Source organism: Misgurnus anguillicaudatus, chromosome 24 (assembly GCF_027580225.2).
Source record: "Misgurnus anguillicaudatus chromosome 24, ASM2758022v2, whole genome shotgun sequence".
Classification (NCBI taxonomy): domain Eukaryota; kingdom Metazoa; phylum Chordata; class Actinopteri; order Cypriniformes; family Cobitidae; genus Misgurnus; species Misgurnus anguillicaudatus.
Window position 1 is genome coordinate 25,636,842 of NC_073360.2, and position 16,235 is coordinate 25,653,076.

The following is a 16,235-nucleotide window of genomic DNA, read 5'->3' on the forward strand; positions in this document are numbered from 1 at the left end:
CATTTTTAAAGTATACTTTAGTGCATGTAGACATACAGGGAAAACCTTAAACCGGCTGTACACACTGCCACAGGTCATGAAGTACACAATTCCTTAATGAAAATGATTAACCGTCCTGTAACGCAAATAAAGAGCTCATACCTGAGATGGATGCAAGACATCTTAAAACCTCAATCTCGTGAAATATCGCAAAAATACATAGTATAGTGGAAATAGGACAGTTTGCTCCTATTGTGTAGTGATGTTTACATCTGTTAGAGGACTTTACTTTTTCGATGCTGTCAGTTTATGTATACGAAGCTCTCTTTTTATTACCATCAGGATGTAAATTCATTTTCGACTTCGTCTAGAATAGCCAAAATATGCAGTGACAGATTTCTTTGTTTTGCAAAATTAATGTAATTGCATTTACTAAGGGCTTTGAAGTGACACTGGAAAACACAAGCATGTGCATGATGCTAAAAATCAAATCAATCAATCTCTAACCAGACTAAAAGCCTGGGAATGTCCCGAACAGGGACGATCTTAAACATTCAAGAGTCTGAAGATATTACGGTACAGATGTTCCCGCAGCCGAAACAGGGATGAATCGTGGCCAAAAGCTAAATTTAACCGTAATCAGTGAAAACATTTATAATCATTATTCTATTAAACAAATTACAGTAATACAGCAGATCTAATTGCAAAGCCAACATAAAGCATTAAGGCTTAAAGCTTTCTTATTCAAGACAGGTGTTTTATCCAATCCGGAGGGTGGATGGGTTTTTGGAGATGGACGTCATTTTATTTACAGTATGCGAATGTTACCGTAGACATGAATATCGTGGTTCAAGCTTGACATGATTGGAGACACGAGCGAGACGAAAGCAAAGCGTGGACAGTGAGCCAAAGACGTGCTCTGGAGCATAATAACATGCATACAAAACCTCATACGGACCCATTCATCGTAAGCATAAGGGAAGGCCCGCGTCCCTGTCACAGTTTCTGTAGCAGTTCCTTCAGGCCAGAGGTTTTCATCGGGTCAGCATGGGCTTTTACGCTTTGTATTACAGCACCGTTCAATCTCTAGTGTTGCTCGAGGGCTTTAGACTCCTTCTCAAAAGATCCCAGAGGTCAGATGGGCGCAGATGTCTGTATTCAGTGTAAATCAAGAACCCTGCAAGAGCTCAAAACCGATGACGGCTGTCAGACTCGTTCGCTCCGAGAGTCCGGCGCGTGGTGCAGCGAGAAGCGGGTTCGTATCCTTTCTAAGGCCACACTGTTGTACAGACAGACATTGTGATGGATTATTGGGTGGTGTGGTAGTTTGTCCCTTCTTGGTTTATTCCTTACAGAAGCACAGCTTTGTCATCGCTGTGATAACAAATGCATACATGATGTCAAGCAGTCCCAAGATTACATCACTTTAAGTTATCATCTCAAAGTACAGATTACTCATCCGCGGCATAATCCGATTGGGTTTGTGCTGGAAGGAGTCTGGTCGGACGGAAAACATGATTAACCTTTATTTAGTTACAAGATTTGAAATTAACAAGAGCACAAGGAACGTCTTCAGTGCTTATTGGTGTTCAGACACTCGGCTCTATTCGTTTCCTTTTTTTTTTACAGTAGGCAGATTTCATACGAAAGGGGGATAGAAAATCAGGTAAAGAAAACGCAAGGTGATGGAGGGAAAGCAAACAGAAGAAAGAATTTTCCTGCACTTCAGATAGGAGCTGTAGGGGAGCACATGGTGGGTTGAGGAGGCAAGAACCTGCGGGTCTTCATGATGACTGGTGATAATAAGGGGCAGGTGGGCCGAGAAGTGAGTGAGGAGAGGTGGGGCGAGAGAACAACAGCGGAGGATCAGAAACTGTCCACCCAAGTGCCGTAACCTCGCTCTGCCAAAGTGCGGTTGAGCAGGACCAACTACAAAACAGAAAACAAAGAAATGTGTTAGCTAAAGTAAACAAATGTGAGTTCTGTTGGTTGAGAATCAGGTCTTCATCATATTCTTACAAATAATACCTAAGCCCCCTTGAAAAGTTTGAAGTAGAGATGAAAAACGATTAATCGCGATTAATCTATAGCAGAATAAAAGTTTTTGTTTACATCACGTGTGTGAATTGCGTATAATAATTATGTATATATATATATATATATATATAAATAAAATATATATATAAAAAAATATACATTATACATATATAAATAAATATATATAAATAAATAAAAATATTAATATAAAAATACACATACAAACACACACACAAATACACATATACATATATGATGTAAACAAAAACTTTTATTCTGCTATAGATTAATCGCAATTAATTGTTATGCGTCCCTAGTTTTAAGTATTTGACTTGGCAATTCACACCATGAATTAGGGCTGTCACGATTATAAAATCTGGCTGACGGTTAATTGTTTGATAATTTGTGACGATTATGAATATTAATTGTCTGTTTTATTGCTTTGACATTTAATTCTCATACATTTTTGTTTGTTTATGAAATAATTTTCAAAGATTTTTTTTTATTATTTAAATTAAATCTTTTGCAAGATTTACTTGCCAGTAAATATTAATACACATAACACACATTTAAAAGCAATCTGATACCGTCTCGTTTATACAGGCGCTGCAGCTCCCCCTTGTGGTTTTTAGAGAGATGTGCAATCATTGCGGTAATTTGAAATCATCACGGTGAGGTCAAACAATCACGATTAGACGATTATTTAATCATTGTGACAGCCCTACCATGAATAATTCAACATAACACAGTATGTGACCCTGGACCACAAAACCAGTCAAGTTACACAGGTATATCTTTAGCAATGGCCAACAATACATTTAATGGGTCAAAACTATCAACTTTGTGAGTGGACGCAGATTAACTTTCAGATGATGTATAAATCATAATTTCAAAAATTGACCCCTATGACTGTTTTTTTGGTCTACGGTCACATATTAGCATAATTGTTTACATTTCATTGAAATCATAGTAGCTTACATTGATCCATAAGTCAATATTTAGAATGATCAAACTCAACCATTTGCATATGGGTGGTTTATTGACAGTAAATATAACTGGCTATTAAAATGTCACAATTGATCACTCAGAACCACTTACTATAAAATTCTATGTAATAAACACCATATAGTTGGAGGACAAAAAATTAAGGTTTACAAGAACACCTGGTATTGAGTGACTTCTCCACTCTTTTTTTATTTTTTCCAGCAAATAAAAATAACACTATTTTTGAATACGTTTCTCTGGCATTAAAAAAAAACTGTAAAGTATTGTTTATACTGGTGCGCGAGACCCCATTTCGTGTGGAGGTGTGCACGGCTTTCTTTGTTACTGGGCGCGTGCCTCCGCATCCGAAAATGACCGAACTTGAGGCGATTCTGTCCGAGCAGGCAAGCCTGTGACACATCTCTTTGATCAATCCATGCAAAACAATGCATATACTATTTATCTGACACGCTATAATAAATTATCTATGTGGTATTTTGAGCTAAAACTTTACAAACGTACTCTGGGGACACCAACGATTTATTTGACATCTTTAAAAATGTTTGTGAAACGTTCTCTTTAAGACATTTGACAGGTCAGGTGTGTAATTATCGAAAAAATAATGCATACCAATGGAACATTTCTTAACCAATCAAAATAAAGCATTCAACAGCACCGCGGTATAAATGAGCAATAGTAAATGAGAACATCTCACCTCCTCTCCCACCATGTTCCACATGTGTACTAAGGGAAGTCCTGTATTGTTGTCATAGTTAGTAACCTACAAAAGATTGAAGCAATAAATTCACATGAACTGTATTTAAAAAAGACTGTCAGCCTTGCAGAATTCATTAATGAAATACTTACCTGTGTCAGCAAAGGAACTCCTCTTGTAATCTCTTCTAGTGCAGAAGTGGCTTCAGCTGAGAACCTGTCCTCTCCTTTAATGTTAATGTAAAGAGTTAAATCCTACTTGATTAAGACGATTTAAAAAATCCATCTTAAAGCTTTAAAACAAGCCAAACCTGGAAGAGGGGCAATGTTGTCCAATAACACCTCCGTTCCTTGGAAAGGTAATGTCACAAAGTCCGACCTGATAAGAAAAGTTATACGTTTAGTTCACCCCCCAAAAATGATCATTAATTCATCACAATTGCTCCTACATTAGACCACAGTATAAGGGATAGTTTATCCAAAAATAAAACAAGAAAGCCACACAGTTTGGGAGCAACATAAGGCGAGTACATGTTTAGGTAAACTGTTCCTTTAAGTCAGTCACTGTGGTCTTAGTATTGACAAGCAAAGGAATAAAGAATGAAGGACAGGAAATCAACCTAATCTGACGTAGGCTGTCGATCTTGACTCTCTCGTAGCCTCCATAATCAACATATCGGATCTCTACTTCATTTGACTCTTTGTAGTACGAGATGACCTGCGCTCGCCACCAGGCTCCTTCAACAGCTGGTGCCGCACAAATCACTCCAACTGATGAAAAGAGATGGAGGTCAGGATGAGAAAGAGACAACAAAAATGTAAAAATACAGACAGACAAAATAACCTCTTACCTTCAACAGGTGATGGCAACGCTGGCGTGCCAGGCTGCGAATAACACAGGAACATCTGCTGGTCCAGACTGCGCAGAGCGTGGTATGTCGGGTGAGTGTGTTGCTGGACAAACACGTGACCGGCCGATACGATATTCACCACAATCACCTCAACTGTAACACCGTTGGGCAAAAGAAGCTGCAAAACAACAGAGGAGCTAATTTTTTGATGTCTTTTGTACAAGTTTCTTTCATCAATATGACACTAGCAAGTTTCGTATACAACGGTACCGTACACACTGCATATTAATTTGGTTGTCACTTCACCTTTTAATGCTATATCCTGTTCTGTACACACACACAGTTCAGTAATTTACGGGACTCACAACCGCATTCTACAACCGAATTAACTCACGCAAAATGCAGGCAGTGACAACCGAATTTACAAAAACTCTGCACAGTGTGTACATAACCGAACTGAACAACTAACAGTTAATAAAGTGTTTAAACATTCATCATAAACAGGACAGGTCTCTCTTCTGAAAAAATAAATGCTTAGAAGAGAAAAAAGTCTTCTGTATGCGCGGTTCAGAAAATGACAGAGGCACAAGCGTTTGCGGACTGGTGTTGCCAGATCTTGCACTAAAAAAACAGCGGACAAGAAAAATCCAATAATAAACCGAAATAAATCTAAATGCTTTACCTCAAAGATCAAAATATTGGGACCGGCACCCTCACACCTTATTAACACTTTACAAAAACTTGATCGCTTCATGAGCCAAAAGCCATAAACGGTTAAGCGCCAAAACGGAATTTACGTACAAAAAAGACAAGGACCTGGCAACACTGCGCTGTGAAGCAGCCTCACAAAAGCATAAAATACACAATCAGGGCTCGAAATTGCGACCATTTTGGTCGCATATGCGACCGAAATTTAATCTGTGCGACCTTAAAATATATTTGGGAGCATTTGTGCGACTGCCCATTTTGTTGTGACGCGAGTTGATTGTGATCCTGCGTGCTGGCGCTGTCCCAGGTTCAGTGTTCTCTCCAACGATACATAACCAATCAAATTTCACCATTAAGTTCTTGCGTTTAATGAAGACCGCAGATTGGCTAATATGAGCGTCAGTCATTCCTTGTTGCCGTGAAGCGCGGAAATGTGAAAAGACGAACGCGTCGCGAGCATGACGAGAGCGAGACGATTACAGCCAAGGTTATTACTGTATTTTTTGACGACGATCCGGATTCAAATGTAACTCCAGCACCGGAAAATACGAGTTGAAGTTAAACCTTTCAGAGAGAGTGGCTTAAAGATTTCGAGTGTCTCTGCTATGAAAATGTAACTTACTGTGTTTACTGTAAATCCTGTAAAACGGCGTTAATGGCGGAATCAAAACATTTTAAGCGCCAGACGTACCTTGCTTAAACATGGCGAAAGTGCCAAAAACACAAGACGTGTCATGACAAATGTGTTTATTATTGATGGAGACACCGACCTGTCTGTCAAAGTGTGTTTGATGGTGTATGTGCGCATGCGCTGGTGAATGGACATTTGACAAACATCCTTGTGGTCCATGTTGCTGTGGAATACGACAATGCTGATGGTATGTTTTTATTGTATTTTTTAAAACATTGCCTATTTAGTAGTAATAGCATCCTGGTAATGCAGTTATCAATACCAATATATATTAGCCTTCTATATTAGGGTCACTTTTGTAATGTCACAATTAATCAGTGTTTTACGTGTTTGCTAGATTTTCTATGTAATCTTAATCATGTTACCTGTAATTGTGAAATTATTATTGCTGCTATACTATTTCAACAGCATTTTGGCATTTATTAATTTAGGAATTTATGCAGCAAAAAATAAAATAAAATAAAATAGAAGACCAACTTTTAAATGCTGGCCATAGGATGTGTAAAGCCCGGTGGTGGTGTTTTATTTTTAATAAAATAAATCTATTAACATTTACATTGTAGTTGTGGTGCTTTTAAATTTTTGGATGGATGCGCCTAAATTTTTGCTGGTGCTCCTAACTCTTTAAAGTTGGGAGCACCAGTGCTACCAAATAAAAAAGTTAATTTTGAGCCCTGCACAATGCCAAGACGGAGTTTTATTTGCAAAACACAATGCTGTTATTATGTTGGTCAAAGCTGTGAGTGATAAGCACACGAGACGGCAGAACGTTGTTTCTGTGTCAATCATCACATTTTCGGGAGTGAGTCTTGTTCCGTACAGACATTAAACGAACATTTAGGGGATTTACTCCCGCATTTTAATGCGGCTGTCACTCCCAAACGTTTGCAGTGTGTATGAGACCAACATGATGCGACGCATTTATCAAGGACTGTAGGAAGTCTCTAGAATATTGCATAAGTCTGCATCCTCATTATCAGATCATCACATACACAACCAAAGCATTTTTGGTAATGAGCTAATCTTACCCAGGACGTCATTGGCAGGGAAGGTAGGGTTAGTGGTGGAGGAGGTGGAGCATACAAGTTGGTCAGGTCCAAATCCTTAAACTTTTTCCCGATCAAAGTCAGTGCTTTATCAACCTGCTGTTGGGTTCCTAAGAACATAAAAAAACAAATGTTAAGGAGATCATAAGCAAAACTGTAAGAAAAAGCAGATGAGACCCAACATACCCTCTATATGGCAGATCTGGAACTCTTGGGTGTAAGGCAGGGTTGAAATGTAGATCTTCGCACCAGAGGTCTGCTTCAGGAAGCTCACGTATCTTCCCTGTTTGCCAATGAGCCGTCCAACTAGATGCTGCAAAATCAGACAGGACGCAGGGTAAATAAGTACAATTCTTAGATGAAATGAAGAACTCATACTGATGTTATTATTGTGTGAACTGCTTTTGTATTTCATATTCTCAATTCAAAGAAGTTCAGGTGAGGTATCTGAGATAATATAACATAACACCATCATACTCAAATTGACTGACTTTGCATATGAAAATCATTTCAAGTGGCCAAAAATTACCTTTTCATAAAGAAATATACAAGTGTTTTCAGAAAGCTATTCTATTCATACTTGTGTATCCAGTCATAAGGGTAAATTTTTTTAATTAAGATTTATACGTCATCCGAAAGCTTAATAGGAAAATATTTGTCCCAAGATAAATCTATTTAAGACTGTGGAATCTGAGGGTGTAAAAAATAGAAAAATATTGAGAAAATTGTCTTTAAAGTTTTCTAAATAAATTCCTTAGCAACACAATACTAAAGATAAATAAATATTTGTTTGATGTTTGATTTATTTACAGTAAGAAATTTACTAAATATCTTAATGGAACACGATCCTTTATCATCCACACAATGTATTGTTGGCTATTGCTACAAATATACCCGTGTGAATTAAAGGGATAGTTCACCCAAAATAAAATCCTGACATTATTTTCTCATCCTCATGTTGTTCTAAACCTGTATGAATTTAATTTTTCGCATAAAAACAAAAGAAGATATAAATGATAGTAAGCACATAATTGACAGTACCCATTGAATTCCATCGTATTTGTTTTTCCTACTATGGAAGTCAATGGTTACAACCCGCTGGGTGCTTACATCATTTATCAAAATATCTTCTTTTGTGTTCATCAGAAAATAAAAATTCATACAGGATTAGAACAACATCCGGATAAGAAGGTTGAAGTGCTACAAACTAGAAGTGCTCTTCCGCCATACAATATAGTTCTCATTTTTATTTGCTTAAAAAAAAAATCGCCATGTTTTATTTTGTTCCACCATATTACTGGTGTAACTACTCATGTAACAGTCTTTAAATAGGGAAAACATGGAAGTGTTTGGTGGCTTCTAAATTAATTCCTGTTTGGATCCTAAGGAATGAATGGGGCTAGGCTAAATGCTAACACATTCATGACACGCTGTACAAAGATTAAGTGCACGCATCAAAAAAGATAGGTATGTATTCATTCGTCTAAGTTGATGTAAGAACATAGTAAAATATTGAAAAACGGTGGTGTTTTCCTTTAATTTTGGCTTTGTGGTCTAGGGTCATATTTTGCATTTATGAATTTGGCAAATGCTTTTATTCAAAGCGACTTTAAATGCACTCAGTCTGCATTTTTTATCAGTTTGTGTGTCTCCTGGGAATCCATGACTTTTGCGCATTGCTAATGCAATGTTTCACCAGTTTAGCTACAGGAATACTAGCCTTTCCAAAAAATAAAGATACAAAAGCTGTCACAGGGGTGGTACACTTTCAAAAAGTAGAGTGCATATTAGTACCTTAACAGTGAATATTCGTACCAAAGTATAGATATCTGTACCTAAATGGTAACTATTATTTAATGTATACTGTCCCTGTGAAAGCTTTTGTACAATTTTTTCTAAGTGTGTCGACACAAAAAAACTCGATTTTTTTCCTCCATACAGTGTTAAATTGGTTTTCCGATAAACGCACCTTTGGCACCTCAATCTCCCATACAATGAGCTCTGAGCTCTGTGATTGACAGGCCTGGCTGCTGCTTGTGAGACTCTCTCCCATCCCCAAAGTGGAACAGCTGTCCACTGAATCCATGCTATTCACATCCGAACCTGTGCAGAGAAAGTGACAAATGTAGTCCAGGAAATAACACTTCAATAAAAATAAGCAATAAATTCACATAAAAAGTGACTTGACATTAAAAATGATGCTCGCATAATAATCCTGTCCTAATCCATTCTTAACATTAGATACCAAATGGGGCTGCCTTTCAGAAAAAATACAGATGAGAAAATGTCTGTCAAGTAGATAAACAAAAGTAAAGGTCACCTGAAGCAAATCCGGAGTTAATTTGGATATAGTTACAAGTATAGTTAGCATAGCTGAATAAAAAGCCATCCATGTCCCTGAAAACATCACAGCTATATATATTGATGTCCTCCATGAGGTCTAAACAAATCATTCCTTCACAGACCGAACGCAAATGCCTGCTTAACCAGGACATCACCGCTTGCTAAGCAACCAATGGGTAACAATAACAAACACGACTAATACAGATGACAAGGTAAACTTGCAAAACATAAGAGATTTCCTGAAAATCAAAAATCTCCTACTAGTGGATGACATGGTTATCCTTAAATACACAATTTTGCATTTCAATCAATGGCATGCAAAATTCAGATCCCATGTAAGGAGGTTGTCGTAGTAGGGAGCAGTAAAAACAGCCGCGCACATGTGTGGTGGTGCTCATGTAACACGCTGTTTGGGAATTTGAGCATCTGCGGTTTCTCTTTAAAGCATTTGGATATGAAGCCATTGAGTGGTTGAGAGGAAACCTTGACTAAGGATTTTTTTACACCACTGTATCCGGCCAACAACAGATTTGATACCAGCTGCATTTTCAAACAAAAAACTTTTCAGTTGTGTCACTCACCTCCTGATTGGTCAGCTTCGACCTCACTGATAACACCGTTTCTAAAACCCGTGCCGTTCAAGCGCGCCGCCTCGCAAACCACAGCCACATTCTCCGCTGTAAGCGGGGACTCCTGAGGGCCGGTGAGAACAAGACTCTCCTGACCATCTTCATGACCCTCTGAGGCCCTACATGAAATTTGAATAAGGTCCGACACAGCAGAGGACAATCCCGTGCTGTGGAGGTCCTCGCTGCTAACGCCATCCTCTGACTGACACGTGCTACATCCCGAATCTTCGACGAGGGCTTCCTCTATCTGCAGCTTTGCCACAACCGGTGCCAAATCCAAAGGCACAGACTGTCCTTCGCTCTTTACTTTCCTTTCATCATTCTCCGGCACCTTCCACAGTGAAGGTGCAATACAACCGTTGACTATCTCCTCTTCCGCCTGTGCATTTTCTGCATGGCTTTGATAGGAGGTGCTCTCCAAAGATACACACAGCTCTGTTTCAATGGTGGCTTCTCTTCCGTTTACAGCCAGTGTGCCATCGACGGCCACCTCTGAGCCCTTGCTGTGCCGGGACTCACAGCTGCTGACCGCCATGACTTCCTGGGTGGCAGCCGAGATGACCTCAGTGATCAGCCCTGCCGCTAGACGTTGTAGCTCCTGTATGTCCGGACGGGCCTCAGACTGAAGGCCCAGGTCTCCGTTTTCGTGGTGCCGGGCCTCTGTGGAGCTTTCCGAGATGGGTGTGCTGGTAGAGTTGGGGAATGTGGCCAAAGCCAGGGGTGTTTTTAGATTTGACGTCTCCAGCTTGTCAACTCCATCCTCCGTTGAGGATGTAATGGAGGCTAGCTCAATATCTGTCACGTCACCTGGCAGGTTATTTATACACGTTGGGGTCGAGGCTTCAGTTGCCACCTCTCCCTCTGGCTCTGGTCGCTCTGCCTTGGCCAGTCCTGCAGACCGCTCCCTGTCTGGTTGTTTTTCAGCCTGCTTCTCGAATGAGGCTGCAGTCCCTAAATCTCTCACTTGGGATAACTGAATCGATGATTCTACCTCTGGTGCCTTGTGATGAGAGGTCTCCTCCACAGTTTTTGTTGGGGTCGAAGATGAGACCGGAGATGTCTGTCTGGTGGTCTCGGGGTCATTTGTTTGGGGTGCTGATTTTCTATTGCTCTGAGGGGTGCTTAGCTGTCCGCTTGCCAACACGACCGGGGGAGAGCCAAGAACCTCTTCCGTTGTCGCTTTTAGCACCGGTGTGTGAATCTCTGCTACAACTTCCTGCTCAACAGGTCTGTGCTCTTTGGCCTTGACTTTGTCTCGACTGGTCCTACGGTGGGTGCTGCTGGCTGTGAGACAGCCTTTGTCGACCATCCCATTGCTGCCCTCACCGGAGGAAGACTGCAAGCCCATAGCCGACCCCTCCTGACTGTCAAGGCTGGGGATTCGCTCTTTTTTCCGGGAGATGTACCACCACCAGCCTATGAGCGCCAGCACTCCAGGAAGCGTATACGGAACAAAGGACCGGAACCTCAGTGGCATCTCCTCTGGACCCTAGCAGCTACACTGTAAGGGAACACAAGGAATGATGGTTAGTTTCCAAAGACAGTGCTTGAGTCATTTCTTGCAACAACAAATCAACAAGAGGTAAAAAAATGGTTTTTAAAGGTGCCAAAGAATGCACTGAAATAATGTATTAAATGGGTCCTTGATATTTACATAAAAGGTATGTAACTTTATGAGGGCAAAAATTATCTAGAAACATTTTTACATGTCTATTTTTTACATGATGCAAAGAAAATTCACTGAAAATATAACCATGATATCTCTAATACTGATGTAAAATCAATTAATAAAATATTTAGACTTTAGTCTGGATTTCATAGGGAGGATTACGAATATAAACAAACCAACTATTTGGTTAAACTATCACCAAAATATCACCAAAGGGGGATTTAACTTTTTGATGGCAGGGACCCCAACATATGATGAACCTTAAGCAAGGAACCCCTTTCTTAAACTATATATCTATATTTTTTATTTAAATTCTTCTATAAATAGTAATTGTGATATTATAAAGACAGCAAATTATTTACAAACTTAAATAATTGGCTACACGTAGATTTTCACACTTTTTACTTTGTCTTTTTTCTCTTTAAAAATTTCTGGAAACCCCTTGGAACATTTTGGGGACCCCAGTTTGAAAACCCCTAGGCTTTAACAACTAAGCAAATGTTAATTTAATAGCGACAGGGTGGGTTGGTCCATATTTTACCCAACCATGGCGTGAAAATAAATTGTTTCCGCTTGTTTATATTTTTATCTAATGCAATATCATTCACACAGGTAGCTAGTGTCAAAACCACCGGCACAAACAAAGCAACAATATGCTTAAAGATCATAACTACTTCAGGGTTTCCTGCAGCACTTTGCAGTTCGGGCGGCCCGCCTAAGCTGGGAAACCCTGCCTACCGCCTTAACTAGGTCTTCCAAAAAAAATTTATTTTGCTGCACAAAAGTCTGTCAAGTGCATCTCGGGGAAGAGCACGAAGGCGCTTTACACCGCGAGCGTGCCACATGGCCGAAACGAGAGCCGTGGTCCGTCACTGTCTGGAGGATAGTTAGTTGATAAAACGCGTGTCCATGAGAACTGTATGTGGACTTATGTTTTGGGTTTATTTATGCCCGTTACTGTATAGTTCCTGCAAATTTAAAGTAAGTTAGCTGGTGATTTTGTTGTTTGAGCAACCTGCTAGCTAGGTTTCACGTGCCTGTTGATTAGATATAATTGTTGAGCGCTTTTGCTCACTTTATTTATGTGCATTATTTACATGCTACAGTAGTTACACTCCTTTATTAATAACATTTAAGATAATGTAATTAATAATGGGAAATAATCAGTTTTTACAATCTTCGCGCTATCATCGTTCGCCAGACGCTCTACAACATCTGCTTCAGTTTGTGTTAATTAACCCTTTAGTTTCACTTCATCACGCAGCTATCCCCATTAGAGGTATATGTTAAAAACATTTAATTCATTAATAATCCAGTATGTGTTCATTTTCTGTCATAGTTTCTTCAAAATTAAGAATTTTATTTGAATGTTTTTAATAAAAATATTTTCATTATCATCATGACGCATCTTTGTTTGCCACGTCCCCCGGCCCCGCACAACCCTACCACCTTAACCAACAAATTGTCTGCGAGAAATCCTGTACTTTATCAAGCATAATGATGACTTGCATGTAACAAAATGTTATGAAGTTTGTACACGAGTCTGAAATTTTGTCACGTTAAAAAGTTAAGATCAATCAAGTTCTCAAACTGCCTCCGGAATTTTCATCCATCATAAAAAATGTGTTCTTCACATCCGTAGCATTCAGAGCCATACAAGTGAACGCCAAAACCCAGAATAGCGTCTGTCAAGTTTTCTCTTCGTCCAGCAGCACAAAGCACAGAATAAAAAGAGATGAAATATAAAGACAAACGATGGTGACAGATGATTGTGGAACAGCTAGGAAAACAGGATGGTAGCTACTGATTTCAAAACAAAGGATGTATGAAAGATTATAAAGCATTGTGCTCAAGTTAACCAAGCTTGTTGCTTATGTCATTCATCCATTCGTAATGAGTGAATAGTGTTAACCTTTTTTCGCAATGGGTAATTAATACACATCAGACTCAATGGGTTTTTGTATGGTGTCAAATTTTTTAGGACGAAAACCATATATGAAAATTTCGAATTTCAGTGTATAAAATTCTTTTATAGTTAAAGAAGTGCTGCCTTTAGGACAATCAAAAAAGTAGTGAGTCATCACGAGATGACGTTCAATATTCTTTGTCTTGTTCGCTTGCCTCTGTAATATTTATAAAATAGACAACTGCATGTTTATACAACATGCACAAGCAAATAAAACAATGCACTGTACATACTGATAATTACACTGGTCGTAAAATAAAACTACGTAAATAGCTCACAGCCTGCAAAGACAATGCAGAAATACACACACAAAAAAAGGTGAGTACATAGTTAGACCTATCTGACACCATAACAGTGCTTCTTGCACTTTTGGCCTGTCTGTTTTGTTTCAAGCGAGACATGGGAGTGTTCTCGGCAGCCATGCTGAAACTTCAGGGACAATATCACATGGCTGACATTCAACCTCAGAGGCTGCTGGGAGTTACGTGCTATGCCCGCCTTGCTGATGATCGGTTGGGAGGGGCATCCTCTCAGAGTTAAAAAAGGACATCCATGCATGCCTTTCCATCGCAGCATAATCTGACTCTAGAGAAAAAATACGTCGTAGACAAACCCCTCCTATCCACTCCTGTACATAGCAACCGAAGACAAAGAGGGTTTCCATTTCTCTTTAGACTGCATTTCACAAAACAGATGGCTAACTAAATCCGACTGCCAATAAATATTGACTAAATGACCATGTGGAATGGTTTAGAACAAACATCACGCTGTGCTTCAAGACATCAGGAGTTAGATTGTGTGCAAAAACGCTGTCATGTCCCGTATAAACTGGCAAGAGAGTGATTTGTTTTCTAAGGTCAATGTTATATTTAACCCATCTAGTTTAAGGTCTATGAAGTGTGAGAAAATATTTATACAAGGCAAGCACAAACCTTTGATAATTAACTTAAATAATTACCACAGAGTTAAAAAGACAAATTGTTTGTGACATTATTAAACTGCTTGTGGCTGTTGACTTTGTAAAAAAACATGTGTCTTGTTGTACAAATAAGAATATAGTTGTAAGGTCACAAAGGATGTGCTAAAAATGAATGATGTCGGATTTAAAGAGGTGCACGAGACATTGACATAAGTGATGGTGTACCTTTCACGATACTGTACTGTACAGGAGTTATCCAGGATATAGCCAACAAAAATGACAAACTCACCATATCAACGGTGCACTTCTATGAGTAATAATAAAAAATATAACTGTGCCTAAAAATCATCCAAGCTCAACAACTGATTTAGCATTTCAGAAAACACAAGCTTTGTTAAACCTAAAAAAGTTGTTTAAAATGTGTGCGCTGTGTGGATTAAATTTAGTTGCTCTTGATTCCGTTAACATATCTGCATAAAGTTTTCAGATGATATTCCATGTCTATTTCCATTTCAAGTAAAGAATTAGTAAGGGGACTTTGATCTGGGTGGTTCAATTTTCCTAGGAAGAGCATCTAGCTCCATATATGATTTCCTATATCAATCACTTACCAAAAAATACTTGCTATTACTATTACAAACATTGTATAAGTTTTGGATATGTACTATGGTCCAAGAAGAATATGAAAAGTATACAGCAAAATGACATCCATACTAAAATACTTTGATATTGCTGCCTTGCATCTGTACTTTCTTGCAATGGTCCTCAATAGTAACAATGGCTGACGTACGTAACACGCCAACTTTGCCACCATTGGGGCAGTCGCCGCCTTATAGTCAGATAGTCTCACGGTCAACAGGTTATAGGTGCCCTTAAAGCAAGGCACATTTCTCCCAATTGCTCCCCCCAGACGCTAAACTGATAGCTGCCCACTGCTCCATGCGCGTATTCACGACTTGAACTGTTTGTGTTCACAACTCCATTGGATGGGTTAAAGGCAGGGGTCACATTTCGAGTATGGGCTACCATACTTGACAATCATGTCACTTTCAACTTTCACCTTATACATGATGATACATCACAGATTTGAGGTGACAATGTATCCACAAGTGAACGTCAAGTGAATAAATGTGAAAGTCATACCTGACATTTTATAGTTTTCAATGCAGCAGCATTCAATACAATAAAAATAATGAAAGTACTATACAGAGAGAAAAGCTACTACAAACACATGGAACTACTTCAGTATACTTTAGTATTTATTTACTAAATAAAATTCCTAGATAGTATAGTGTTTTAACCTTATACATGTACTAGAATCTGATACTGTGTACTAAATACTAAAGCATACTACGGTGGTTATCGTGTATGGTCACGTGATCACAAACATGCGGCTACGTGAGATATCCTGAACTGGTTCACCTTCACACTAGGTTAAATAAACGCGCTCATGCGCGCGTCGTAGTATCGCGGCCTGAGCGCATGTGGATAAAAAGAGCGAAGCGCGTGCTGTACGGTGGCCGTTCGACCTTGGTGACGGGTGTTGATAACGGAGGGTCACTGTAGTCATTCAATCGCGCAACACGTTATATACTCACCTACCGAGCACAAATTCTAGTACAGCGGTGTATGCGGCACGTACAGCAGAAAAACAAACCTCCATTCACTCACGCTCGTGATAGTTACGCACGCAATATAA

General features: G+C 39.2%; 1 protein-coding gene across 1 annotated transcript; it reads right to left on the reverse strand.

Annotated features, from left to right (window-relative positions):
* On the reverse strand, positions 1-11,519 carry akap1b (A kinase (PRKA) anchor protein 1b). Its single transcript, XM_055196810.2, has 10 exons — positions 9,935-11,519; positions 8,980-9,113; positions 7,197-7,323; positions 6,993-7,120; positions 4,566-4,743; positions 4,335-4,485; positions 4,026-4,093; positions 3,868-3,941; positions 3,716-3,781; positions 1-1,908 (listed from the first exon to the last, which is right to left on the reverse strand). The coding sequence occupies exons 1-10, from the start codon at positions 11,457-11,459 to the stop codon at positions 1,846-1,848; spliced, it is 2,514 nt and encodes an 837-aa protein (XP_055052785.2). The 5' UTR covers positions 11,460-11,519; the 3' UTR covers positions 1-1,845.
* Between the last annotated feature and the right edge of the window lie 4,716 nt (positions 11,520-16,235).

Coding starts and splice junctions, on each gene's coding strand:
- akap1b (XM_055196810.2), bottom strand. CDS start 11,459: ATGCCACTGAGGTTCCGGTCCTTTGTTCCGTATACGCTTCCTGGAGTG. Junction 4,486..4,565: donor GTTGCCATCACCTGTTGAAG/GTAAGAGGTTAT, acceptor TCTTTTCATCAG/TTGGAGTGATTTGTGCGGCA. Junction 3,782..3,867: donor GAGTTCCTTTGCTGACACAG/GTAAGTATTTCA, acceptor AATCTTTTGTAG/GTTACTAACTATGACAACAA.